At 47.0% G+C, this 26,294-nt stretch overlaps 1 protein-coding gene across 3 annotated transcripts in view; it reads left to right on the plus strand.

Annotated features, from left to right (window-relative positions):
* Positions 1-661: 661 nt before the first annotated feature.
* Positions 662-26,294, plus strand: part of LRIG1 (leucine rich repeats and immunoglobulin like domains 1) — a 101,682-nt gene continuing 76,049 nt past the window's right edge. For all 3 annotated transcript variants that reach the window (XM_059663026.1, XM_059663027.1, XM_059663028.1), the window contains exon 1: positions 662-876. In XM_059663026.1, the coding sequence (XP_059519009.1) occupies positions 662-876 (215 nt within the window). The remainder of the gene's footprint in view (positions 877-26,294) is intronic.

A 26,294-nucleotide genomic window follows, 5' to 3' on the forward strand; every position in this document is an offset into this window, starting at 1 on the left:
AACGTGGGCCGGCCCGAGGCCGCGGGGCGCGGAGCCCGGGTGTGAGGAGGCGAGCGGCCGGGGCGGGGCCTCGGGACCAGCGGGGCTGAGCCCGCGGGAGGCGAGCGGCGAGCGGCTGATTGTTCGGCGGGAGGGCGGCGAGGCTCTCGCAGCGCAGCGCGGAGGAGCCGTGCGTTGCCCGGGACTGCGCGCTACGTCCTGAGCCCGAGACAGCGGGGCGCACCGGCCCCGGAGGAGAGCAGGGGCTGCTGCGCGTCCGGCCCGGGTCGCTGCGGACGCCGGAGCCTCGAGGAAGATGCCCGCGGGCGCAGAGCCCGGGCTGCGCGGCTGAGCGCCGTCCTCGCAGCGGCGGCGGCACTTGGCGTGCGCGGGAGCCGGGAGCCGGCTGGCAGCGCGGCGAGAGGACCGGAGCGTCCGCCGAGCGCCCCTGGCCCGGACCCGTGGGGTTCGCAGCGAGCACGGGCGCGTCGGCCCGGATGGGCGCGGGGTTCGCGGACCCCTCCGGGCGCTGCCGGGCAGCCCGGGCACCGGGGGCCCGCTGAGCACGGAGTCGCCGCGGAGAGAACTTGCGCCGGTGGCCATGCCCCGTTGCGGAGCCTAGTGCCAGAGCGGAGCCGTCCCGACCTCGCAGCCCCGCGCCGGAGTCCGCGCTCCAGACAAGATGGCGCAGCGGGTCCGGGGAGCGCTCGGAGCCCCGCGCCGCCGGCCTCGCCTGCTCCCCTGGCTGCTGCTGCTGCTGCTCCGGCCGGAGCCCGCCAGGGCCGCGGGCCGGGCGCCCTGCCCCGCCGCCTGCACTTGCGCCGGGGACTCGCTGGACTGCGGCGGGCGCGGGCTGGCGGCGCTGCCCGGGGACCTGCCCGCCTGGACGCAGAGCCTGTGAGTGCCGCGCGCCGCGCTGCCCGCGTCCCGGGCGCTGTCACTGGGGCTGGGGCCGCGGGAGGCTTCTCCCGGGAGGCTTCTCCGGGGAGGCGGTGCGGGGTCTGTTGTGTGCGTGTGAAGTTGGGGGGCCTGGGACACAGTGTGGGTTGCAGTGGGGGGATCGTGCTACGGGCTCCGGAACGGAGAGGAGGGCGGGCGTGAGAAGTCTGCAAGGAGAAGAGTGTGTGAGTGAAGGTCTGGAGAGAGAAGAGGGTGCTTGTGGGGCCTGGGGGTGCGCGAGCGGGGTCGGGAGGGTTTGGAGGAGAGAAGAGGGTGCTTGTGGGGTCTGGGGTGCGCGAGCGTGGTCGGGAGGGTCTGGAGGAGAGAGGAGGGTGCTTGTGGGGTCTGGGGGTGCGCGAGCGGGGTCGGGAGGGCCACCTGGGAGTTAGCGAGCGTGTCTCGTATCTGGAGGTGAGAATGTGAATGAGATCCCGGAGGTGGGTGTTGCTGCGTGTGTGTGGGTGGAGAGTGTGAGGAAGTCTGTCTTGGGTCTGTGGGTCTGTTTCTTTTTTCCACTCCTGTAACCCAACTCTGTGGTGTCTGAGCTCCTTGGCCTTCCAGTGGGTAATGAATGAAGGTGACTCCTGGCTCCAGTCTTGCAGTTACATTATTTATTAGTGACTTGGCTCACGCCAGGGCAGAAAACAGCCTTCTCTGGGGGACCCCCAAGTCGGAGGACCTTGAGAGTTCCTGGAAATCCGACTGCTGGGAGTTTGTCCTTTTCTGCTTGGTTGGCATTTTAGGGGACTGTGTTCCAGACCCTTCCTGCCTGTTCCCTCGGCCCCCCTTGGGCCCGATGATCCAGTGGCGGAGGCCCACCCTCTAGCATTTCTGCTTTATACTTGGTGCCAGTTAGTTCTGGAGTAGTGCTACTTCAGGAGAGGGTGTCAGGGATTTGGTTGATTTAAGCAGTTTGTTTCACCCAAAAGAAGCTTTTTTTTTTTTCTTCTGTGTTGTCAGGATTTTGGCCTATAGGACTTAGTGGGACACTCTTAAAGGAGATTTGGCAGGAAAAAAAATAGACATTTGTAAGCATGGTAGAGTATAACTTTTTAAACTTTTAAACAGCCTGGCCCATGAGTCAAAATCCTGTTATCAGTAACTAGCATCTCTGTAGAACTGAGTGCCTTCCAGAAAAGCCGGGGAGCAGTCTGCTTTTCAGTGGAGTAACTGGAAATCTTTCCTAGAGCACAGGAGAGGCACAGTGGTAACCTCCGGCACGCGTTCATTCACTGTGTAAAAAAGAGAAACTGGTGACACAAGTTTAAACCAGCACCAAGGCCTGATCTGAGGAAATGTGGCCTGGATGTTGGCTGCCCTCTGGGGAAGAGAGGAGTTAATTCCTTTTCAGTGTGAAGATCTTGTGCCTCTGAAGATGGGGCCCAGATTTCCCTTGGGCCACACTGCACACCACATGCTTGTTGGGCGATCACGTACTACAGAGTTCTGAAGCTGGGCCCTTGAGTTATGACTAGATTTCCTCTTCCATATTCCGCTGCTTCTGTGGGGTTCAGGGACTTCGTGAAGACCAGTGGTCACTGTGGGTTTTCACACAGGCAGTGGCCCTGTCCAGTCCTGTGAGTACATGGCACTTACAGGGTGTTTTATGTAGTTGGGGCAGTCTGGGGTATTGTGGCCTTTTTTTTTTTTTTTACATGCCCTTAAGGTGGTTTTTTAAAAAGGTCATGTGGGCAGAATCAGAGTAACTCTTGAATGTTCACCTGTTGGAAGAGTGATTCCCAGGGCCATGTGCCAGGGGCAGAGTGGGGAAGGCGCTAGTTCAGAAGTGGCGACTTCCCTGAGAGAGAGGACAGGGTGTCCTCGGATTTGCACTTTTCCTGTGGTCACAAGATCCACTTTACCTTGCCCTTTAATTTTTTGAGCACATCTACTGGTGGTTTTTTAAGCATTCTGCTGCCTAGGATGTTTTGCATGGCACAAATAGCTCTAAAACTACAGTCTTTTCTCTTATTCACACATGATGATCCGCAAATACCAAAAGGGGTGTTTGGAGCTTCTGTAGACTTGATTGCACTGATGATGGTGTTAACTGATGAGATTTTAATATGGGTGTGACTTCTGGCTATACAATGTTCAGTTCCAAAATGGGGATCCTCTGAAAATTTTGGAAGTTGTTATTTTTTTCTGATTAAAATAATCAGGCTTTTTTTTTTTTTGTCTAGACTTCTGATTTCCCATTTAAATCATTAGTCTTACTCTGAATTTTCCATCAGTTATATTACTGGCAGTGATTCAGCAAGACTTCAGGGAGAAAGTTTCTGTATAATAAAATATGTTGTAGTTTCACCAAGTTTATACTCTCTGAGTTTATATTGTATCTAGAAAATGCTTTGACCTAATTTATAACCCTATGAACAAGATTTACTGCAGCTAGTTCAATCAATTTCAGGCTATGGGTTTGAGACAGAAAGGGACCTGTGGCTTTATAGAACTTATTTTTGGGGGGCGGGGTGTGGGCTTTTATAAACAGTGCACTTAATTTTGTAGTTGTTCTTAGGCCTAGCATAAGGAAAGTAAAACTTTTTAATAGTGAATGTCAGTGCAGTTTGAATAGAAGGAATGGAGTTGTCCTGGGCCTGAGGACAACTTATTCAGCACAATAACTTATAGTTGTAGCAGTCGAGCTGTAACTGAGTCTGCCAGCCCATTACGTAGGTGAGATTGGCACAGTCCAACCAGCACATTCATAAATGGCACCAAGCACTGCCAAGCCTTATTCTAACTTCCCAGAAGCTTAGAAGTTGAACTTCTTAGAATTCAGATATTTGCTTTCTTTGAAATTATTTTTGAGAGCATGGCTTCAGAAACTGTTGAAGTATTAAATACAACATGCCTTAGACTCTTATCTGTGGCACACCGCAGCACAGGGTTGCTAGCGTAACTGCTCTCGGAGCTACATGATGGCCCAGTAGGGTAGTGACAGGAAAGAAGGGGACCCCTGCAGAAGCACAATTCCTGATTCTCAATGTGCAGGAAGACGCCTGGCGTTCAGAAGCCAGGACATTCCCTACAGGACACCAGATGGGTTATCCTCTGCCACATGAAGAGGAATGTGTTGGTTTGCCTTTATATTATGTCTCCTTATGTGTTTGCGGTTCCAAACCCGGGTGCCTTAAATCGTGGGTTTGGGTATGTAAGTGGCACTTAAGATTACTTTAGAAAAAACCCACAAACCATGGTTGCCTTTGTAGTTGTGAAGCAAAGAGGGCCTTTGTCTTTCAAATTGTACAGCTGTGCTCTGAGGCCCAGGTGTGCAGGGTGCTGTGAATTAAAACTTTGAAAAATACTTCCCATCCTGTTTATGCAAATTAGATTTAAAATGCAGATGCCCAAGTTGTTCAGGAACCCAAATGTGTGTGTGTGTGTGTGTGTGTGTGTGTGTGTGTTTAAGAAGTAGATCATTGTCCGGGTTGTCCTGAGGTCTTCATTTCCTCCGGGTTGTTTCAAACCTGTCTCGTTAAACAAGGACTCAGGAGACAATGAACATCTTCCTACCTGTAGGATGGGCAAAGGGTGGTTTGGAGTAGCACATGGAGAAGTGGCAGAGAGAACCTCTGCAAGGTGAGAGGGCTTTCACAGTTCTGCTTTAGCTGGAGCTCCGAGGCCTTTTGCACCCAGTGTCAGTAGTTCTCCGACACCTTTTTTCTGAGTGAGGGGAAGCCTCTGGCAAATAACATTGGTTGCCTTGAGAGAAAGTCCCCCTGACATGAAACTACAGCCATAAAATCTAATCTTTGAGTGCTCAGAGACACCCCCCCGCCCCATGAGCTTTCTGGCACAGTGTCCTCTTGCCTTTAGGGTGTCAGAGCTGTTCTTGTCCCCTTTTCAAGGGACGGTTTTAAACAGAAGTGTGTTCATCTCTCTCCATAATTACATTTGATTTTTTAATGTATTGTTGGCAGTAATTCTTCACCTTGAGAAAGAGGAAGACTATTCAGCTATAAGCACAGCTGGTTCCTAGGGGACATCCCAGTGTGGGGCACCCCAGCTCTTCTCAGGCGGGAGGGCCCCCTGCAGTGTTAATGCCTTTGCCTGGGTTCCCCATGCAGCCTTCCCTGAGCAGTGGAATGGCCCCTGGCTGACCTTTCTCTCCCTCAGACACATGCTCACAATGAAAGGGCCTCCCCTCCACCCCCATTCTGCAGAGGTGTCTCCTTGGTGCAAAGTCTTTTCAGCACCCCCTCTCTCAGGGTGGACAGGAATGCGAGAGAGCAGGAGGGTTTTGTGTGACTTAACATTGCACCTGGACCAATTTTGTGCACCTGCTAAAGCCTGCAGATCTGTTAGCAGGAAGGCGGAAGGAGGTTGTTTAAAATAGCCTCTGGTTATTTTAAAAGTGATATTCACAGGCAAAGGCATCTAGAAAAGGGACTCATTGAATTGAAAGTCACTATAAGCAATAAGGAATATTGGTTGTCCCAGGACTTTTTAATTCTTTTTTTTGTTTGTTTGTTTAAACTCAGAGATTCCTTTGACATACCCCATAAGTTGAACTACTTTAAGCTTCATGAGCAAGCCTTAACTTTCAACTCTTTGAATGAGCTTGGTGACATTTACTCACTGGGGACTGCCCCCACCTCAATTTGAAACCCTGCAATTTGAAACCCTGGGGGTCGTTTAAAAGCAATAGGACTCTGGGCTGTGTTAATATTCAGAGCTGTTTACAATGGATGCAGTTTCAAAGGCCGAAGGCGGTGCCTTGAGACAAGAGTGAGGAGGGGTGGGGGAAACATTCCCAGGCAGAGGAGGAGAAGTATCTAAAAATCCTCAATGTTCCCTGTCCTGTGGGGAATTCAGGAACTGTTAGTGGTTTTTTTTATGACTTAAGCATGACATTGAGGCAGTGGGGTCCAGTCAGTCTACCTCCTTAGTCCACATTGCATGTCTGTAATGTGCTGGTCTCCTACTTTTATTTTGTGGCGGGAGGGGGGGAGGGGGGGTGGGAGGAGTGGGGGGGGGGCGGGGACGGGGGAGAGTTGGTAAGCTCAGATCTGCTGTCATCTCTCCTTGCAGAGAAGTAGGACTTTGAATGCCAGAGGTTAAAATTTCCACAATAGTTGACTTGTTTGGAACCTGCACTTATTTCTTGTATAACTGCAGAGTATAGAATAGCTGTCCAGGCTTACTAATTAATTGGCCAATTACATGACGGGCTGAGGTTTTCTAGTGAAGAACTTGGTACACCTATTCTTGTCATTAAGCAAAATGAATGGATAAAGACTATATAAAAAATGAAAATTGTGGTTTGTATAAAGTCCAATTGGGGTTGCCAATTTATATCCTGTTTTTTGTTTGTTTCTTTGGAGGGCTATGCTTATGTATTTTTCTTATCCAAAAGCTTTATGGTTTATATGTTGATATACTGTATGTTTTATATAATTTAATACTTTATATGTGGTTTCTATCCATAAAATACCTTATACATTGTCTTCTGAAACACAAGCCATAAACCCAGTCTGCTTATAAAAGTCACCATATTTTCTAAAACACCTGTTTTCTCCATTTCCCTGTGTCCTTCCTGCTGTTCTTCTCAGTGTCCTCCACATGGGCGTTTGCTGCCCAGCTGTACCCACATCTTGGTTTGGGTTACTGATGGGGAAAAGAGTGGATGAGGGTGAGGCTTTCTTCACCTTTATTCTGTTAAATTGGGGATGCTCTCATCTAGTGATCACACAGAGTGCACACCCTTCACTGGCAATAGTGATGAAGACTTGACAATTATTTCTAGGGTCCATCCCTGGCCCCACCACCCTGCAGTGATGTGTGTGATATGGGCAGAACCCTTTCCTTTGTTTCTTAAAAGGGATCATAATATTCTGTCTTACAGCTGCTGTGAGGACAAAGTTAGATGACACATGTTTAGCCCAATTCCACAGTGTGGGTTTGTCAATTTGCTGATGACTCCAGAGCACAGTTTGAAAGTTAAGGCCTGAGTAAATCAAATTGTGCATCCTCTCCCATGGCCAGTCTCTCCTAGACTTCCTGGTGACAGAGGCTCTCCTGGGGAAAGTTTACTTTTCTGATATGAAGGCTCCTTTTGGGTTGGGCAGGGTGGCAGGCTTACCCCACGCAGCCTTCTTGAACCATTCGGTGTTTGATGATATGTACGGAGAGAAACAGTGAAACTTCCTGTGCCCTTGGGAAGCTTAGATGGACAGGCAGGAAGCTATCAACAGTTGCAACAAATTACACAATTAGCAAAAATTATGGAGGTGGTTTATAAATGTATTCCAGTTGCACAAATACGTCTATTAGCATTATCCTTTTGGGAGGGGGGGTGTGGGAAGGAGGCAGGGGAGTGAGAGGCCCTTAAACTAATAATTTTATCCTATTATTTCCCAGGGGTTCATGGAAACTGAGCATGACCAAGATGCAAGTAACTCCTCTCTGTCAATAGCTCCGAAAAATGCAGGTGTGCTCCTCCAAACCCGGGTTAGGTTACAGGCCGTGGCCGGCTGAACCCTGCACTGTACCCACTTCTCTTCAGAAATATTTGAGGGAGGAGGAGGTGTGAACGGAGGCGACTGTTGGGTTGTATGCAGAGAGCTGGAGAGCTCTGACATTTTTCTTTTGTTTTGGTTTTCTTGCAATCCTAAGGTAACTGTTAGAGGACCGCGGCAGTGGGCACAGAGTCATTCGAGGAACTGAGCCAGGGTGCCACCTGAAGAGCCATGTGCCCTGGCTCCTCTGAGTCCCTCGGGGGAATGGCCACAGCTCACAGCCCTGCCCACATGAACGGCTCTGATTGTTTGCGTCTTTACTGTTTAATTTAGCACAACCGGTAAAGCTCATTGTGCGAACAACCAGCCCGTTCATCCCTGCGAGTCTAGTACATCTTGGTTTCCTTATGAACCAGGATGCAGGTTCCAATCACTGCCTGTTCAGTTTGTTTTGGCAAAAGGTGCCAGTCAGAGCGTTTAAAGAAAGCATGGCCTGTCTTTTTAAGCACTGCATTGATGAGTCCACATTTTTGCAGTGAGCAGTTCTCTCATCTTTTCAGATGTGCAAGTATTTTTTTCTCAAGGTCTCATATTATTAGTAAGAAATGAATGAAATGAGTGAAGGTCTAACCTGGAAGCAGAATTAGCTGGTTATTGAGAAACAAAGTGGAGATAATAGGTGGGGGTTTTTTTATCTGATTAAAAAAAAATCTCACAACTTCATCTTCTAAGGCTCCATTGTGTAGCATTTAGCAGGTGTCCTTCCCATCCCCCTTCCTGTCCATTGCTTCTTCCACCAAATTACAATTTGCCCTTCAAATAATTTGCCACTTACTCGGACAGAATATACTTGCACTGATAAATTCCTTCCCACTGGGGTTACCTACTTGATGGAGGCCTGTTAGACACTCTGAGAAGGATTGAGCTTTTGAACCGGGGGACAGATATTCTCGCTTTAGTTCCAAATCTTGTATTTGCAGTGCTCTTGTGTGTGGAAGCATTTGTATCTTGAGTCTTAGCACTTTGCGGGGCATGGAAAGAAATCTGCAGGCTAGGCTCTGCCTGGGCTATGACAGCTACCCTGACGGGAGGTCAGCTGTTGGAGATTGAGCATCTTTCTCCTGTGAGGAGAAGATCTGAAAAATCTGATTTAAAACAAAATTCTGAATTCAGGGACCATTAGATGTGCAGCCAGCTACTTGAGTAAACTCACTGTTAGTATGGGATGTTTCTTTGTTTCTTCTTACCTGTTACTATGGGGATAACAGACACCTACACAAGTGGACAGAATAATGAACTCTATGTACCATCCCCCAGCTTTTAGGAATCAACCCTTGGCTCTTCTTGTTTGATCTACATCCCAGTACACCTACACCTCCATTTTTCTGGGCTTCCAAGCATATAGTTTTATTTGTAAATGTATGTGTATGGTTTTTTAAAAATAATAGCTTTATTGAGGTATAAATCATTTATCATACAATTCACTAAAGGGTGTTTAAAGAAATGTGAATTTGAACTTTCTGAAAACAGCTTCTAAATGTTTTTTGCAAAGGGAATCTTGGTAAGCAATATACTTATAGAATGTTTCTTGAGCACATACGGCATGCACTCTTAATTTATGTTTTCAGAGTACAGTTTTTTTTGTGTGTGTTTTGTTTTGTTTTTCTACTTCGGGAAGGGCTGAGAGAGTTCTTTTGTTCTGGAGCCTTTGCCAGAATCCTGTGGTTCTGATGAACTCTCCTTTCTCCCAGCAGCTCTTAATAGGGAGGCCTCGACTATGCTATTAATTGTTGATCGGAATCCATTAGTGAACACACATAATTTTGAATGGGTCATTTAAAAACTGGTTTTTTAGATATTGTTACTTAATAGAGGGATAATTAGCCATTGGTTGTAGTTAAGTCCTGAGTCTGAATTGAGTTAACTATTGTTTACTTTGCAAGGCCGACCCTCCAGCTGTGGCTACTTGAGGCTGCTTTAAATAGAGTCTGAGGCACTCTGTAAGAAAGTCCTCAAAAAGCAAGGAACTGGGTTCTTGGAACCCTCTGTGCTCGATTTAAACTTCACACAGATTTGAAAATGCTTTTGTCCAAGTAGCTGCAGAATGGTCTTGTCTGTTTTGTTTAATTTCTCCACAGCCTGTTACTTTGTTGGTTAGGAGCCCCTTTTAGAATGGATTTCATGATGGCTCCAGCTTAATTAGGAATGAGTCACGTGTCATCCGAGTTCCATTCACTTGAGCCTAGTTTATAGAATGATTTCCATATTCTATTTGTGAAAATCTGATTTCATATCGATTATTGAGTGGTCTTAAAAGCTGTCCAACATGGTCAGGTTCAACTTATGGTATATTAAGCTTAATTATGTTTATGTGATATTTAATTAGATACCATCTTACAGTAGATTCTTTGTTTAGAAAAGTGGAAGCACATGCCAAAGGGTTTAAAAATATTTATGGGGGGAAAAACTTACAATTGAGAAGTTCCAGCTAGGAATTTAAGTTCTGTTTTGCAAATCGGGAGAACTTCATTCTTCATTTGATTTCAGCAGAGAGGCCAGCTCCATGCATCTTACCTACATTGTAGTTTTCATTAAAACATTTTCTGTGTGTCTGTGATTTTCTCCCTCCACCTGGGCTGGTGAGTTTCTGGCACACTCGCTCCCAGTGCTTGCAAAGCCTGTAAGCCGCCAGAGGAGCTCCTTGCTCCCCGGAGTGGGTGGTTGATGCAAGAAATGATGGATGCTGATGCTGCAGCCCGAGTGGGACGGGGTTTCCTTCCGAGCTGAGTTTGGAGGAGAGGAGATCCAGAAAGCAAACTAAAATGTTTTGCAGCTATTAAGGTCTGCCCCATCCCAAATTCCTCTGAATGTTTGCTCAGATTTGGTGTCTGTGTAGGACTCTTGGCCACGGTGGTTTGGCCTCATCGAGGGGTGTGCTTTGCCCAAGAGAAAAATCAGGAACTCTTCTATGGAGGTTTGGATTCTTTCACAAGTTCACTTGAAACAGGACTTAGAAATGATTCAATTATATTGAATTCCAGACTGTCTTAAAATACAGACTGGTAAATATCACTTATTTGGGGGCGGGGGGAGGGTGTGTCTAGGGAACTTGATTATATGTGAGGTCTTAGAGCTCAGTTCATCCTTCTGGGCAGAAAGGAGCCCACATTTTCACTAAGTTTTTTAAAGAGTTCTTGACCAAACAAGAATAAAACTACTGGCTTAAAAAGGAAAAAGTATAATTTTCTTCGAGCTACGAAGGGGAGAATATGGTAGGATGGGAAAGTAGCCCATGGCTAGGTCAAGAGACCTGGGGGTTTGTTTGGCAACATGACTTTGGGCTAAGCAGTTAATTTCCTTTCTGTAAAGGGCTGTGTGACTTCCAAGACTCCTCGCATTCAGGTTTATGATTTTATCCTAAATGAAGCAAAGAAGGAATAAACTTACTACTCGTTGGATGATAAGAATTAGTAAATGGGTCTGTGTGTCTAGAATACTTAAAAATAATTTTTGAGTGGTTAGTGCTTCTGAGTGGAATCTTGAGGTGAGTGCCCGGGCAGCGCAGGGACAGAGGGTGTGTGGGGGGACTCAGGGAGGGGTCCTTTCTCGGGCCCTTTAGGTGTTGTTGAGGGGAGAAAATACCCCATGGTATTTCTTTCTTTGATGGTGCCTCCTTTTTGCCTCTGGCCCAAAGACTATTGTGAAAACTGCTTACTTTAGATCCTTGATTTCCTTTGTAAGAATTTACGTAAAAAATGGTAAATAAACGAAGGGCACTGTTTCCCAAGGGGTCGCGTATCTCTGCCTTTCTTAGGGCCACTGCGGGCAGCACCTCCCGCAGGCCTGTAGTGCATGGCTGGGATGTGTGCAGCTGTACGTGATGCCCATAAGCTGCCTTGAGTGACTGGGCAGATTCAGTAGTGATCCCCGAGGAAGGGTAGCTGCACACCTCGCGGTGGCTGCCCTCCCTGAGCTGGCTCTCACCATCGACTGCAGGAGCATGGCAGCTATCAGAGTAGCTTGCAGCCCTTCACCCCGGAGATCTTTAGTGTCTGCCTTTCATGGTGGCAGCTCAACAGCTTAATATGGGCAGTCCAGTGGCTTGAATGATCCAATTTTGGTCTTTTTGAGGGTCAGAATTTTACCACATCTGTCCATCTGCTTGGGTTTTCATTGGTTTCCTCTTGGTCAGTCACTGTTTTTGTGAAAATCATGCCTCCCTATCATAACTGGACTCCTTAAGACTTGCTCTATCCTGCTGACTAGAAGCCTTTATTTTGTGTCTGAATAGCTACCTTTGTTCATGCCTTCAGTGGGATTTCTTGGGCTTTTCCCTTCCACATTCTTTGTCATGTAAATTTCCATAAGGAGGAAGCTTTGGATTTTTTCTCTTTTTCTTTAGAACAAATTCTTGGAATTTGGAGCCTGGTTTGGGGATACAGCTAGAACGCAGTGAAATTAGAGGTACACTTAGTGGTTTGGAATTTCTTGACAGGAAGTTTAACAGGAATTAGAGACTAATTTAGGACTAAAGCAAATAGTCCAAAGAACTAGACTTTTTTTCTTTTTTAAAATTCTCCCTTCAAGGCCTAAAGATGGCCTTTTCCCATGTGCTTTCTCAGATCAAAATAGGCCCAACAACCCTCCGCCCTCCCAGGAGCCTCGTCAGTGTCAGGCATTCTCTCTCTGTTATGCACTTGCCCTTGTTCTGTGGGTTGTTTTTTTAATCTAATCCTCTCCTGGAGGATTGTCAGTCCATCTGGTTAGGTAACTTCTCACAGATCTGTCTTTTTTCTCCACTTGACTTGAAAGCAGCAGGATTGTTCAGTTTCATGTACCTAGGAATCCCTTGCTAATGATTTGTTTATTGCCTGTGACTTTCCTTCCTGGTACTTTTTTTTTTTTTCTGTGTTAGAAAGGAGCCCACACTTTTCTTCCTTTCCCAAAGAGGTTCTGGGGTTTACTCCTCAGTGTGATTCCCGCTATGGACCTGTGTGGAGGCCCTAAACGTGTTTTGGAACTTAGATATCAGGAGTAACGGGGCATTTTCGTTGTGCTGAGGACCTGTGTTCTCGTGACGAGCCAGGGATGGCTAAGGGATGATTTCAGAGGCTTTCTTCAGTCCCGGGTGCTCCGTGCAGGGCCTGCCTTCCCTGAGGAGGTTGGCTGCTGGATCGTCTGAGGTTACATGTCAGAGAGAACTTTTTCAGAGAATATTTTACCCAAAACAAAAATTATGGATGGTCTTCTCTTCCTTTCCCTTTTCTCTCCTTATTTTCTACTTTCTGCTTGAGAACCACTTCAAAGAGTCAGATGTGTTGGTGCCAGACGCCAGGCAGTTATTGTTAAAAGAAGTTGGAAATATAATTGAAAACAAACTTTGTTGAGAAAAGCCGATCTAGGCGAGCTCTTACTTTGAGGGAATGGAGGGTTCCAAGTTTTCCCTCTATTTGGAGCTGATGTCTCTGAACACTTGTTCTGTGAGATGAATCATCTGTGAATTCTACATCTGGGAGTTATAGATTGGGAAATGGCATTCTTTTAAATGTGGAAGAAACACAAAAGCTTAAAGTTACAGTGTAGTTGGAAAATTCTAGTCAGACTTAAAAAATGAGCATTAAGGTAAAATTGGCTGAATAATTGGATTGAGATTATGATACTGAAAATAGACATGTCCATGTGTGGGAAGCAGTGTGACGGCCACACTTACTTAGTGAGGACCCCCTCCCCTTTGTTTTGGGACAGATTACATTTAAACATTTTTCATAAATATTAAATAATCAGGATCATTAGAACTTAGTTAAAGCAGTAGGACTTGCGAGTCTGAACTTCAAGTAAGTTCAAATTGTTAACCAGGGAAGAGCCCAGAAGAGTGCAGTGTGCAAGGGTCTCCTGGGAAGGAAAGGCTGTGTCCCCGACCTGGGCAGAGCCCCACTTCCTTCTGTGGGCGTGGTGACGAGGGGGTGGTGGGGGGCATGAAGCAGTCATACTTGAGGTGGCACAGTGGCTCTGGAGCCCGGCTTCCTGGGTGACCTTGGGCAATTTACTCAGCTTCCCTCTGACTCAGTTTCCTCATATGTTCAAAGGATAATTGAAGTGTCCACCTCGCTAACCTTGTTAAGAGAACAACATTGAAATACTTTTTAATTTTTAGAAGAGGGCCTAACAGCAGAAGCCTGAGGAAGGTTAGTTATTATAATAAGTATAGTGGTAATGGCAGTTCATCTTTTTGCAGCAGGGCCCATGTACATTAATTTAATTATCATCTTAACTCTATGAAATATGTCACTTCCATATTGTACATGAGGCCAGAGGGGTGACTTGCTTGCCCAGGGTCTAGCACTTGCCAGAGTTAGCCCTCCAACCTGACTCTGCAGGATGTCTTTGGAAAGAACACTGCAAGACTAGTACTGTCTGCCTTCTGTTTGTCCTGCCTCTCCTGCAAGTGTGTGAGCTCCTTGAGGCCGGTGATTGGCCCTTCAACTCTCCGGCGGCCTGCAGTACCTGCTCGTACAGCAGTGCTCCCAATGGCGTCTTCATGGCATCTTGCAGAGCATGCTTCCTCGTTGGCAGGCTGGTGTGTCAACCCATCTTTGGTGTGCCCCTTTGGCATATGTCTCCCCATCTGTTGTTTATTGTTTCTGTTAGGTTGTGGTTTGTGTTCCTGCTCCATGTTTCTTTGGTTTCTGGAGCAACTGCGAATATTATATGCTTGGGGATCAGGAAAAGTAAACTATTTATAAACAGTAAAGTATCCTTGGGTTTGGAAAGTGTTTTTCTCAAATGCCTGTGTATTTGGTGGCTTTATTATAATCTTACCCACGTAGCCGAGACAGTTTGCAGATCGAGGCACATTTAAAAGATGGGCGAGTCCTAGGCTGGCCTTGTGTAACCCGCTTACAGACAGCCTTGGCGATAAGGCCTTGGTGTTAACGCTGACCTGACTTGGTGTATTTTTAACTCCAGAACATATAAACAGTTTAGCCTGCCGATGGAGTTTATGCTGCCTGAAATCCTGGACATGCCTTGGGCTGTGTGGCCCTGGGAGGTGGATGTGGTCCTGGGAGACTGCTATGGCAAGGGACTTATGGCCCCCCACCTTTCATTTTAAAAAAGGACCACAGCAGAGATAGATGACAGGAAGAACAGTGAAATTCATCAGTGATTTTGCATGGTAAATTGATGTTCACCTTTTCTTCTACACCATTTCTGTTTGTTATACAGACTTTAAGGGGAATGGAGAGCTTTATACTCACATCGGTTCTGCTTCCCTTTTAGCCACAGGGGTCTTTGCAGAGTCACTGGTTGGAACACATGACTCCCATTGCCCAAAGCTCTGGCTGTCCAGCCACCTCTCCACCTTCATCATTCCTTCCTGGCTGGCTCCATGTGCCCTGGCCACAACGCGGGACCTTTTTCTAGGCTCTTATAACACTGCAGGTCACATGTCCCTTACATCCTGTCCCCTCTGCCTGAAGAAATGCTCTTCCTCTGTGCCTTGCAGACTCCTACTCATCCCCCTTAAAGGTCTCTTCCCTGGAACCTGTGCTGACCTTCCCTCTGGGTTAGATTCTTGCCTGAGGACTGCAGTCCTTTCTAGAAGTTTCATGTGATATTTGGTTGTCTGTTGCCTGGTTAGTCCGTAAGCTCCCTGAAGGCAGGGCTGGCTTTGTTTCTGATCCACCATTGTATTTCCAGAATCTAGCACAAAGCCTGGGACGCCTTCATTGCCAGTACAGACACTGAAATAGATAGAGCTATTGGTATTCATTCTGTGTGTTCCTATAAATCCTATAGAAATACCTCTCCCAGACATTTTGGGTAATTCGGGCCTCCCAGGAGCTCACCTATTTGTAAGTTTCCTAAATATGCCTCATCTGTGTGATAGTTTCCTCCACTCCCCACCAAATACTAGTGTTGAGAAAGGTAGAAGAATGGAAAGGAAGGAAGGTGCAGCAAATAGAATGGGTGGTCTTTTTAGTCCCTCAGTTGTGGGAAGGTGGCTTTTAAGTCCTGCATCCACGTATTGTATTGGAACTGAATCTCCTTTCCAGTTGAAGCACATGACCTGTGTCCCACAGGGTCCCGGGCATCGCTTCCCTTCTGGACCTCGGAGGCTGTCCCTGGCGGGTGGGCGGCCGGACAGCTCTCCTCTGTGTTGTGTTTGGCGGGGGGAGCCCACGGTGCGTTCCCCAACTGTGACATGGCTCTCATCTGCTCTTGCTGGAGCCGATGTTTGGTGTCTGCTTTTTCAGAGTTGACACTGCAGGGGAGAGTTGCTTCTTGCACAGACTGAGGCTGTCTAGACACCCTTCCCTTGTGGTTATTCTGCTCAGTTTATGCTGAGCTCTGGCCAGGCAGCTGGTTTGGGTTGCTTGGCTCTTCGTTATTTTGCTAAGTCCTCTACTTTGACAAGAAGGGTGACCAGGCACGGTTGTTTTTCTCCCTCTCTGCTGGCGGAGCAAGCTGTAAGAACACCAAGGGCAGGTCACCGTGCCCACGGTGGTGCAGGCCCAACTAGCAACTTAGCTTCACAGAAACTTCCACAGCAGGAGACTTCGGGCAGAGGGATTTCTAAACCTGGCCCGCTTTGGCGTGGACTTCAGGTGTGGACCTCAGGTGTGGGCAGTCTCCTGAAGATGCTCGCGAGAGGGTGGGGAGGCTGCCCTCTGCCCAGGGAGCTCTGCCTCCTGGTATTTTGATGGTATCGAGGTCTTGGGCTGTGTTCTGCAGGGAGGCCCTCCCTTGCGTACCCAGTAAGCTGTGATGGTTGAGGAAGTTGACTTTATGTTAAAGGGGTTTTGTGCTGTTGACCTGTTTGCCTAGTAACCATGCCTTTATTTTCATTACTTCTAATTTTCTGGTAGACATGTTTATTGAATAAAGAGGAAACTACAAAAGAAGAAAGAATAATTGATCTCATTATTCAGTGATAAACATTATCACTTTGTTGTGTAAATTTCCAGTAATGTCTGTTGTTGAATACCTGTTTCGAGTTAATATTTTTTAAACAAAATTAGGGTTGCTATTCATTTGTAATTCTGCTTGTAAAAGTTTTTGAGGCATAATTAATATATAACATTAGTTTCAGGTATACAACATAATATCTACTTTTTTATAAAATTAACATTTTATAAAATTTAACAAGCATGAATATTTTCTTCAACTTTAAGCATTTTTAAAAAATATGGTGTAAGTAATAATTAAATTTCTTCTGATATTAGGCATTTAGGTTTTTTATAAGCTTAGGTAAACATCCTTATACATATATGTTTATACATTTGCTTCCTTAGGATGAGTTACTGAATCTACATTGCTTTGGGTATGCAAATTCTTAAGATTTGACACCACTGCTCCTAGGGGCCACTAATTTCTGTTGAAATTGTGCCCATTTCCTCCACACCCTCACAAACATTAGATCCTTTTGTTTTCTGTAACCCTACACCAATTTAATACATGAAAATTGCATTGAATTATTTTAATCTGCATTTTATTTTTTAATTTATTTTTCTGATGCTTTAGTTAGGTACATAAATGATCTTAGTGCCCTCAACTGTGAACTTTGGGCTTGAACAGAAATATATATCCCTAAATCAAGAGAGGGTGTCTTTCTGAGAGGAGTCAGGGTCAGCCTGTGTTCCCCGGGCGCCCCTACCTACAGCTGGTAGGCATCAGAGCCGATTAGCGTGGTGGAGAACCCCTCAGGAACAGCTTCCAGCAAATGGAAATTATTTTAAAACAAATTGATGTGGTTTTTCTGTCAAACCTACTTGGAGCATAAACAAGGTTGGACTGGAAGCTGCTTCCCTTCTAAGAATGAGTGTGTTTGGAATGTGGCTTTCAGCAAAGTAAACATGGTCTTGAAAGTAAGTTGTCATTGTGTTGGTCTGATCTGAAAAGTAAGAGTAGAACTAACTATCCGTCGCTCAGTCCGACTGGCTGGAGGCCTTCCTTCATTTGTCTTCCTGCCTGCTGCAAGGTCTCTCCTTCCTCTAAAGCAGCGGTTCTCAACCTTGGCTGCACATTAGAATCACCTGGGAGCCGAAACCGGTTTGGCTCAGTGGATGGAGCGTCGGCCTGCGGACTGAAAGGTCCCAGGTTCGATTCCGGTCAAGGGCATGTGCCTGGGTTGCGGGCATATCCCCAGTGGGAGATGTGCAGGAGGCAGCTGATCGATGTTTCTCTCTCATCGATGTTTCTAACTCTCTATCTCTCTCCCTTCCTCTCTGTAAAAAATCAATAAAATATATTAAAAAAAAAAAAAAAGAATCACCTGGGAATCTTTTGAAAATCCTGATTTCCTCCGGAAATTCTGTTCCTTTGTTACTAATGTCGTGGCCTCACCCCATAACAGAATTTCCGGAGGATGAGGCCCAGAAATCAGGATTTTCCAAAGATTCCCAGGTGATTCTAATGTGCAGCCAAGGTTGAGAACCACTGCTCTAAAGGTTTAAGGACGAACTTGGGGTGGAAAGAGTTAAAGGGAAAGAAGTGCCCAGTCAATTTCTGTGGTAAGATAAACATTTTAATCTTAACCTCTTTGCCATGGAGGAATATCAAAAACATCTTGTGAAATACTTAACTCTGTGTGAGTGTGGACTTGTACAGACTGTCTGATCTCTGCATCTTGGAATTCTTTGTCAGTTGCAAGGTGGTTCCCCACCCTGGGGACAATGTCAGCTTTATTAAATTGATCACAGCCCCCCCCCCCCCCCCGAAGGCAAAACAATGCTTTTAATGTTCTGATTATATATTAATGAACAACCAGGCCAAGGGACACTTGCCAAGAAAGCTACAAAGTGAGAAAGCCACCAATATCGGAGTGAACTTTGCACTCTGAAAGTGTGAATGATGTTGGGTGAAAGAAGTTTATTGCATAAGGGGAGCAGCTGGAATCCCTTTGATGTTGGTTAGCATCCTGGCCCCATTAGACTTTCGGACTTCCCAGTTAACTACGTCTTTGCTGGTGAGGGTAGCACCTGATACCTGGGTGGGGGTGGGGGGAACACCTGCTCTGGTCCCAGAAGGACCGACATACCCGTGGGGGAGGGTGGGGTGCATTGGCCAGTTATACCTGCTTTTGATCCACCTCAACCAACTTTAAAACAGAACCACCCTCCCAATTTTCCCTCAGGAGGGACTTTTCCAGAAATAGATTGCTATTCTAAAATCTGCCTACCCCAACCACAGAAAGGGGTTAGATCTTAATCAGTTAGACCTCACTCTGAATGTAAGTCATTTATTCTCTCCCTGTTGTGGTGACATTGCCGCCTGCCTTCTGGCTTGTTCTTAAAATTTTTGAATGGCTAGCTAGCCACTGGAAACGCTGCTTTCCACAGCCTCATTAAATAATCACTCAAACAAAGAAAAAACTACTCTTTCGAAATCCTGAGAATTTTGTTTTCTGCACGAGGATCAGCTCCAGCTGAGGTTTTTCCCTGCCGATGGGCTGGTGGGCAGAGCGAGTGGAGGAGCAGTTAGGAAGGGAAGGAGTGGATTGCCAGTGCGGCATTTTTGAAGGTGGGACCATGGCTTTAGCGCCCGAAGTGTGGGTATTTTGCCTGCTCCCCACTTCATTTATCCACTAGCAGTGAGAGAAAAAAAGATTATTCCTGCATTTATATGGTACAGAAATAACTAGGTGGCCTTTTTAAAGCGGCAGGTTTTTGTTTTTGTTTGTTTTTAAATAATAAAAGCTTTATTGAAGTATAACTTAAGTGCCATAAAAGTTATCTCTTTAAACGATGTGATTCAGGGTTTTTAGCATATTCAGAGTTGTACAAACATCATTTTCATCACCCATTAGCAGTCCCGCCCCTCTCCCTTCCTCCCACCCCCTGGCACCATCTATTTGCTGTCTCTCTGGATTTGCCTGTTCTGGACATTAGATGTAAAGGGAGTCTTAGAGACGGCTTTTGTGTCTGTTTTCTTTCACTTAGCATAACGTTTTTCAGGGAGCTTCCATAGTGTAGCTGGAATCAGCAGTTCTTCCCTTTAGTGACTGAGTAATATTCCATTGCATGGCTAGATCACATTTTGTTTATCCATTTATTCGTCGATGGACTTTTTGGGTGGTTTCTACTTTTGGCAATTATGAATAATGCTGCTATGCACATTGGTGACACATTTTTGTATAAGTATATGTCTATTTCTCTTGGGTAGATACCTAGGAGTGGGTTGCTGGGTCATATTATGACTCTGTGTAACTCTTTGAAGAACTGCTAGACTGTTTTCCACAGAGGCTGCATGCACCCTGTTGATTTCCATCAGAAAGTTCTCATTACTCTGCAATCTCAACAATACTTACTGTCTGTCTGTTGTTTTTTTGTTGTTAATCCTCACCTGAGGATATTTTTCCCAGTGATTTATTTATTTTTTTATTTATTTTTATTTTTTTTAGAGAGAGTGAAAGGGGAGGAGGGATGAGTTGGGCGGGGGGAGAAATATATAGAGAAAACATTGATTGGTTGCCTCCTGCAGTTGCCCTGACGGGCTGGGGATCCAACCTGCAACCCAGGTATGTGCCCTTGACTGGGAATTGAACCCACAACCCACAGTGCTCAGGCTGACACTGAGCAACACCGGACAGGGCTTGTCTGTCCTTTTATTTATTTAAAATATATTTTATTGATTTTTTACAGAGAGGCAGGGAGAGGGATAGAGAGTTAGAAACATCGATGAGAGAGAAACATCCATCAGCTGCCTCCTGCACACCCCCCACTGGGGATGTGCCCGCAACCAAGGTACACGCCCTTGACCAGAATCAATCCTGGGACCCTTCAGTCCGCAGACCGATGCTCTAGCCCAGGGGTGGGCAAACTTTTTGACTCGAGGGCCACAATGGGTTCTTAAACTGGACGGGAGGGCCGAAACAAAAGCATGGATGGAGTGTTTGTGTGAACTAATATAAATTCAGAGTAAACATCATTACATAAAAGGGTACGGTCTTTTTTTTCAATAGTTTTATTCATTTCAAATGGGCCGGATCTGGCCCGCGGGCCGTAGTTTGCCCACGGCTGCTCTAGCCACTGAGCCAAACTGGTTAGGGGTTGTCTGTCTTTTTAATTATATCCATCCTAGGGAGTGTGGCGTGGTATCTTATTATGGCTTTTATTTGAATATCTCTAATGACTTGTGATGCTTTTGTGTGTTTGTTGGCCATTTATATGTCTTTAGAGATATATCTATTCTGTTTCTTTGCTCATTTTTTAATCGGGTCATTTGTCCTTTTATTGAGTTATAAGCAGAGCATGTTTTGAAAAGAGCTAGGTCGTACCATTTTCAGTGGTTTGGGTTTTGCCCAGGTAGAGACACTTTCCTCTGCCTTACCTTGCTTAGGTACACAGAATTTTATTTTTAGGATTTTTAAGACTTTTACGAACCCCAGGTAGAAATATAATGGGCAATGCTTGCCTGGTATGTTTGGTTGATTGTCGCCCTGTTTGTAACCCCAAGCGAAGGAGGAAATGTTGCAGAAGAGAACATGGTTGTTCTCGGGTCAGTCCAGCTCCAGAGCCTTGGGGAGCTCATCGCAGTGTTCTCTGCTGGAATAGGAGGGTTTGCTCTCCTGTACCTTAAGGATGTTTGCTGTGCAGACATTCACAGCCAGGCCTGACTCCAGGGCCAGCCTGCCTTTGCCGGTAGAACTGCAGCTATAAATTAGGCCGAAATGCAGTCCTGAGGCTGTCCAAGCGCAGGCCTGTAATTGCTCTGGACAGGTTTACAATAGGAGGTGTGAAGTGTTTGGTGAAGACCGGAAGCAGGGGGAGGGGGAAGGGGAGACACATTGAACTTGGCTGCTTCAGGGTGGTGGGCTGACACAGCTAATTGAAAAGTATGGCCCTGGTGGCTTTTATTGGGCAAGGAAGCCGAGGCCTTGCAGTGGTTTTCTTTACAGCAAGAAACCAGAGGGAGAGAGGCCCTCTGCGTCCCTCCGGCGTCAGCACTGAGATTCTGCCAGCATCTAGAACCCCGGGCCTGGTGTAGAGGGGCAGATCTGCTGCTTCTGTTTTTATTTCTTGCTCTTTAGTCCCATTCTAGATGAGCTAAGTGGATGGAGGCAGGGATTCTGGGTGGTGGGTGCTTGAGAGAGGCCTGCAGGTACACTCTTGCCGATTTAGTTAGAGTGGGCGCAGGCCATGAAGTAGTAACTACCTGGTGGCTCTCTGTTAGTTGTTATGGCAGCCGGTAGGCATTTTTTCACTCTTCCATTGACCTTGGAGCTTCATTTGTGGGGCCAGAGCCTGGGAATTTGCATGCTCATCAGCTCTGGGGGGACACTGCTTTGGAGGCGTAAGTGTGAGACCCACAGCCCGGGACAGTGGACTCCTGTAGGCTCAGCTCTCAGTTCTTGTGGCTCCAAGTCCCTGTTCTGCCTTCCGCCATCCTCTGTGGCTGCCTGATACCAGGGCTCTCTGAGCTGGGATGATACAGGCTGGGTCTTCCTGTGCCAGCCGCGCCTTTCCCTCCCTCAGGACCTTGGCCTGTGCTCTTGCCACTGTGCCTCTTTCGTGACTTTATCCTTCCGGCCTCGGGTTAAACATTCCTCCAGGCTTTTCCCAGAGCACTAAGGCAGTGGTTGGTCTCTGCCTTCTTCCAGGAGAGGCTTGGGGACACGGCTGTGGTTCCTTGCTCAGCGTCTTCTCCCTTTCCTGCCGTAAACTCGGTGAGAGTAGAGATACCTTATTGCAGTGGTCCTGGATGGAGTCCCACGCCACTCTTGGCACATTCGAGGTGTTCAATAAGCATTTTGTGTTCATTAAATTCCTAACGAAACGTGAGTGGCTGCTGGCTTTTTCTGTTGTGTTGTATTATCCCAGGCTCTGTTCCTGTGTCCCTGATACATCTGCCCACACACCTGTAGAAATAACCACAGGTTGGCCATCCACATGTCTGCCCTTCTGGGACTGCTTATTTTCTGCTCCGTGGGGGCTAATTAGATGCCTTTTTTAAAAAAACGCTCACCTGAGAATATTTTTTCCATTGATTTTCAGAGAGAGTGGAAAGGAGAGGGAGGGGGAGAGAAGGTGGGAGGGGCGAGAGAGATCCACGGATCAGGGCGGGATCAAACCTGCAACCCAGGTATGTGACCTTGCCCAGAGTTGAACCCGAGACCCTTTGGTGAGCAGGCTGACACACTCTAACCACTGAACACACCAGCCAGGACTAGATGCCTTTTAAGGGCCAGTTATATACACTGAAATTAGCTGTTTATTAAAAACAAAAACTAAAAAAATGGACCCATTTGCATTTATTTCAGATAGCGACTTCCAGAAAGCCCTGCCAAAGGCGGAATATAGAAGGTGCGGTGATGGTGGAGGTGATAGGGTCTTCCTTGAGATGTGTGGTGGTTAATGTGTAACCTCTTTAACGAGGCTTCTATGGCGGGTTCATAAACCGTGCTGTGGAGCATGTGTTTGTAGTAAGTGCCTGGCTTTGCAGATAATTCATACCCCAGGTTTAATTTCCTTTGGTTGAAAACAAGTACCACCACCAACTGGTAATCCTTCTATCTTAAAACAGGTTGGACACACCCAAATAGTGGCTGGAGAAGACTTCCTTAGATTTTCTCTTCCTTAGCCCATTCTCAGCCACATACAGTTCTAGTGAGTGAACTCAAGTGAGATAAAGATAGGTGGGGCCTGGCCAGCGTGGCTCGGCTGGTTGGAGTGTCATCCCATGTAGCGAGAGGTTGTGGATTCGATTCCAGGTCAGGGCACATCCTAGGTTGTGGGTACAACCTCCCTCCCTCTTTCTTAAAAATAAGTCAATAAGTGTATCCTCGATTGAGTGTTAGAAAGAGAGGGAGGGAGGGCGGGAGGGGGAAGGAATGAATGAAGGAAGGAAGGCAGGCAGGCAGGAAGGGGAAGGAAGGAGAGTGGAGAGTGGAAGGTCGGCGTGGAGAGGAGGAGAGGCCTGTCTCCCTCATGTGGACAGGACGGTCAGGACTGGGGTCCGACAGCCGGCCTAACTGTACCGATTGCTCCACTGTGCGTGGGTGTCTTTGGGGATTGTCCACTTGGAGGGGCCGGATTAGAAATGAGAGAGTGTGACTGCAATAAGAGCTTACCAGCAAACTAGGGTGATTTTGCCATCCTAGAATTGCCTACCTGTTCCACAGGAGAGGTAAATATAATTGCTGGGATTTGGGTAACATAAAACCCAGAGGCTAGGTGACTCGGTAGTGGTGTATCTGGCTTCACGAATAACATTTTGAAGTGCTATCTGCCCCTAATGGCAACAGAAGCCATCAGCTAAATAAGCCAGCTGTTAAGTAAGAGCAAGAGCAGGAGTGTTTGCACAAACCACCTTTAAATTTTCTGATCCTCGATGAATGTCAGTTGGTTTGTGAATTATTAACTTAAGTGTGCGTGAGGAAATACTGGCCACTTAAATGTCGTGTGTATTTTTATGTAAGAAAAAATAAAACCGACCACACCCTCAGCTGCTGCCGTTTCACTCAGCAGGCGTATTTAAAGCAGAGGTCGGAATGCTGGCCCCTCAACCACAGGTGCACCATCTATCACAGCTCAGCCCGTGCCGTTGGGTTCTGCCGAGGAAGGCAGGCAAGTGATTTGCACTCAGCCTGTTGGCAGATACAAGTAGGATGGTCCTTACTGAGCTGATGGAGTGTCCAGGTCTGCGTGAGGGTTTGGTAGGGCTGCCTGTCTCGTTGGGAAGAGTGTGACCGGTCAGCACCGTGGGCTTAGTGAGCACAGAAGGCTGGCTTAGGATGTCTGTTTAATGTCGCTTCCCTTCAACTTTGCCAGAGGGCTTTGAGGTGGGTCCTTTAATTTGTCACTGGAGAGAAGCCCATCTTTTTTTCTGTCTTGATTTCCTTGGCATGAAAACCTGAAGTTGGTCTCCCCTCCAGTCACCACAGGGTGTGCCCTTGGAAGAAGTCAACACAGCGGCCCCCACCCCCACCCCCACCCCCGGCTGCATTTTGGCACCCAAGGCAGGAGGGATTGGGGACTTGAGTGATGACTGGGGCCCCTGCTTTACTCTGACCTCTCTTCAGAGGTCCCAAGGGCTTCCTAAGGTTTATATCAATGGACTAGTTATCTCTTAGGACTTACCTGGGGAGGGGAATTGAGCAGCAGCCTTTATTTGGAGGGAGGAACAGGCTGAGGGAGGAAGACTCCATAAAAGATGAAGGAGGAGGGAGGGAGTTTGGAAGTGGAGCTGACAAACGGTTGTGGAATAGCAGGTCTTCCTCTGAGCTGGGTTCACCCGGGGAGAATAAGTCACACTTGGAAATGCCTGGGTGAGGTGCTAGGGGCTCAGTTACTTTACTGCACGGTCTGAGCTTTGCCCATTTCCAGGGCAGACAGCATTTGTGCCACGGGAAGGGAGAGACAGACACCTGTTTCCTTCCCCATCTTGTCATCGTACTCTGGAGCAGTGCCATGTGATATTGGCAGTTCTGCATTACGTGTCTCCTGCATGGAAAGGGGAGAGGAGAAATCCAGGCTGTACATAAATCTGTTTGGGGACTTTGTAGTGGCAAATTATGTGAATGAGTGGATTGAAAGTGCCTGGTTTATAGCATTGTGAATACCCAGGCCTTAGATAAATATTGACACCAGCAGGGTGACAGGCCTACCATTTATGGCATTCCCCTGGGAGTAAAAGAGCTTTCTGAGGCGCTTGTGACCTCACAAACCACCCTGGCGAGTTTGCAGGTGCCTCCCCAGTAGCTCTGGGTTTGAGAGGGGGCGGGTTTGTCTTCGTGCTTGTGCAAGCTCCAGCCTAACTGAATCCCAACCTGCTTTGGCGTATCGATCTGGTTCACTTCGCTGCAAGTGAATGTAGTTGCCAGCACAGTTTTGCAGAGTCATGCTTGTGTGGTCATGCAGACCAGCCTTGGGATTGGAGCACCTTTGTTTGTTTGCTCCGACAGCCTTTCAGAGCCAAGTGTGAGGAGTGGGAGAAAGGAAAGCCAGCGTGGGGGTCGAGCACACGGGGCCCCACCGAACCATACTTTGAATTTGTCTGCCCTCTAATTGAGGAGGGTTTAAGATGCCAGCTTTGTTAGTGAGAAGTATGAGGAGCAGGACCCCAAGATAGTGTGCTGTTAGGAGGAAGTCCTGATGGAGTAACTTGACTCGGCAAACTGAAGGGAGACTAACCAACTTGGGTTTGATTACATCATCTTTCAGAAAGGAATACTGGTAGGAGCTGGGGAGTGGTGTGTTCATCAAAGAAGTGCTAGCTCTTCAGAGGGAAGCTGCCTGATGTAGCTGAGCTCATCCGATGTCTAGGTTTGGTGTGACCCAGAGCCCTGATTTCCTGCTGGGGCGGGAACTGAGGGGCGCTTATCGCTCCCAGCACACAGAGAGGATGTGGAGTCTCCAGGCGCCACGTGCTGTTTCTGAGGTTTCTGCAGCCTGTAACTGGGACTCGAAAAGGAGTCACTTATGTTGAGTTTGGTAGCGCTTTTATTAAACTTTTGCTGGTGATTTACTTTAAAACCAGACTGACATCCCATAGGTACCTGTGCTCATTATTTGGTTAAGGTATAGTTTAGAAAGTGGAATTACTGCTGGGATCCACCCTTTAAGATACATCTTTGGGAGTAAATGACCTGGAACTGTAAATTGTCAAGAGATGGCTGTGTGTGTGTGTGTGTGTGTGTGTGTGTGTGTGTGTGTGAGAGAGAGAGAGAGAGAGAGAGAGAGAGAGAGAGAGAGAGATGGATGAGCTCTTGGCTTTGGGATGCCCTGGGCCTGGATGAAGGCAGTGGACCATGTGGAAAAGTTGAGGCATCATATTGAGAGGACTTGATGAATGGTTTTTTTGTTTTGTTTTGTTTTGTTTTAAGGAAAAAATGAAAGTATATTGTTGCTCAGTCATTTTCACGGCCAGTTATCCATTTGACATAGTAAAAATTTCATAATGTTCAAGGATAGAGGA

This window comes from Myotis daubentonii, chromosome 14 (assembly GCF_963259705.1).
Source record: "Myotis daubentonii chromosome 14, mMyoDau2.1, whole genome shotgun sequence".
Lineage (NCBI taxonomy): Eukaryota > Metazoa > Chordata > Mammalia > Chiroptera > Vespertilionidae > Myotis > Myotis daubentonii.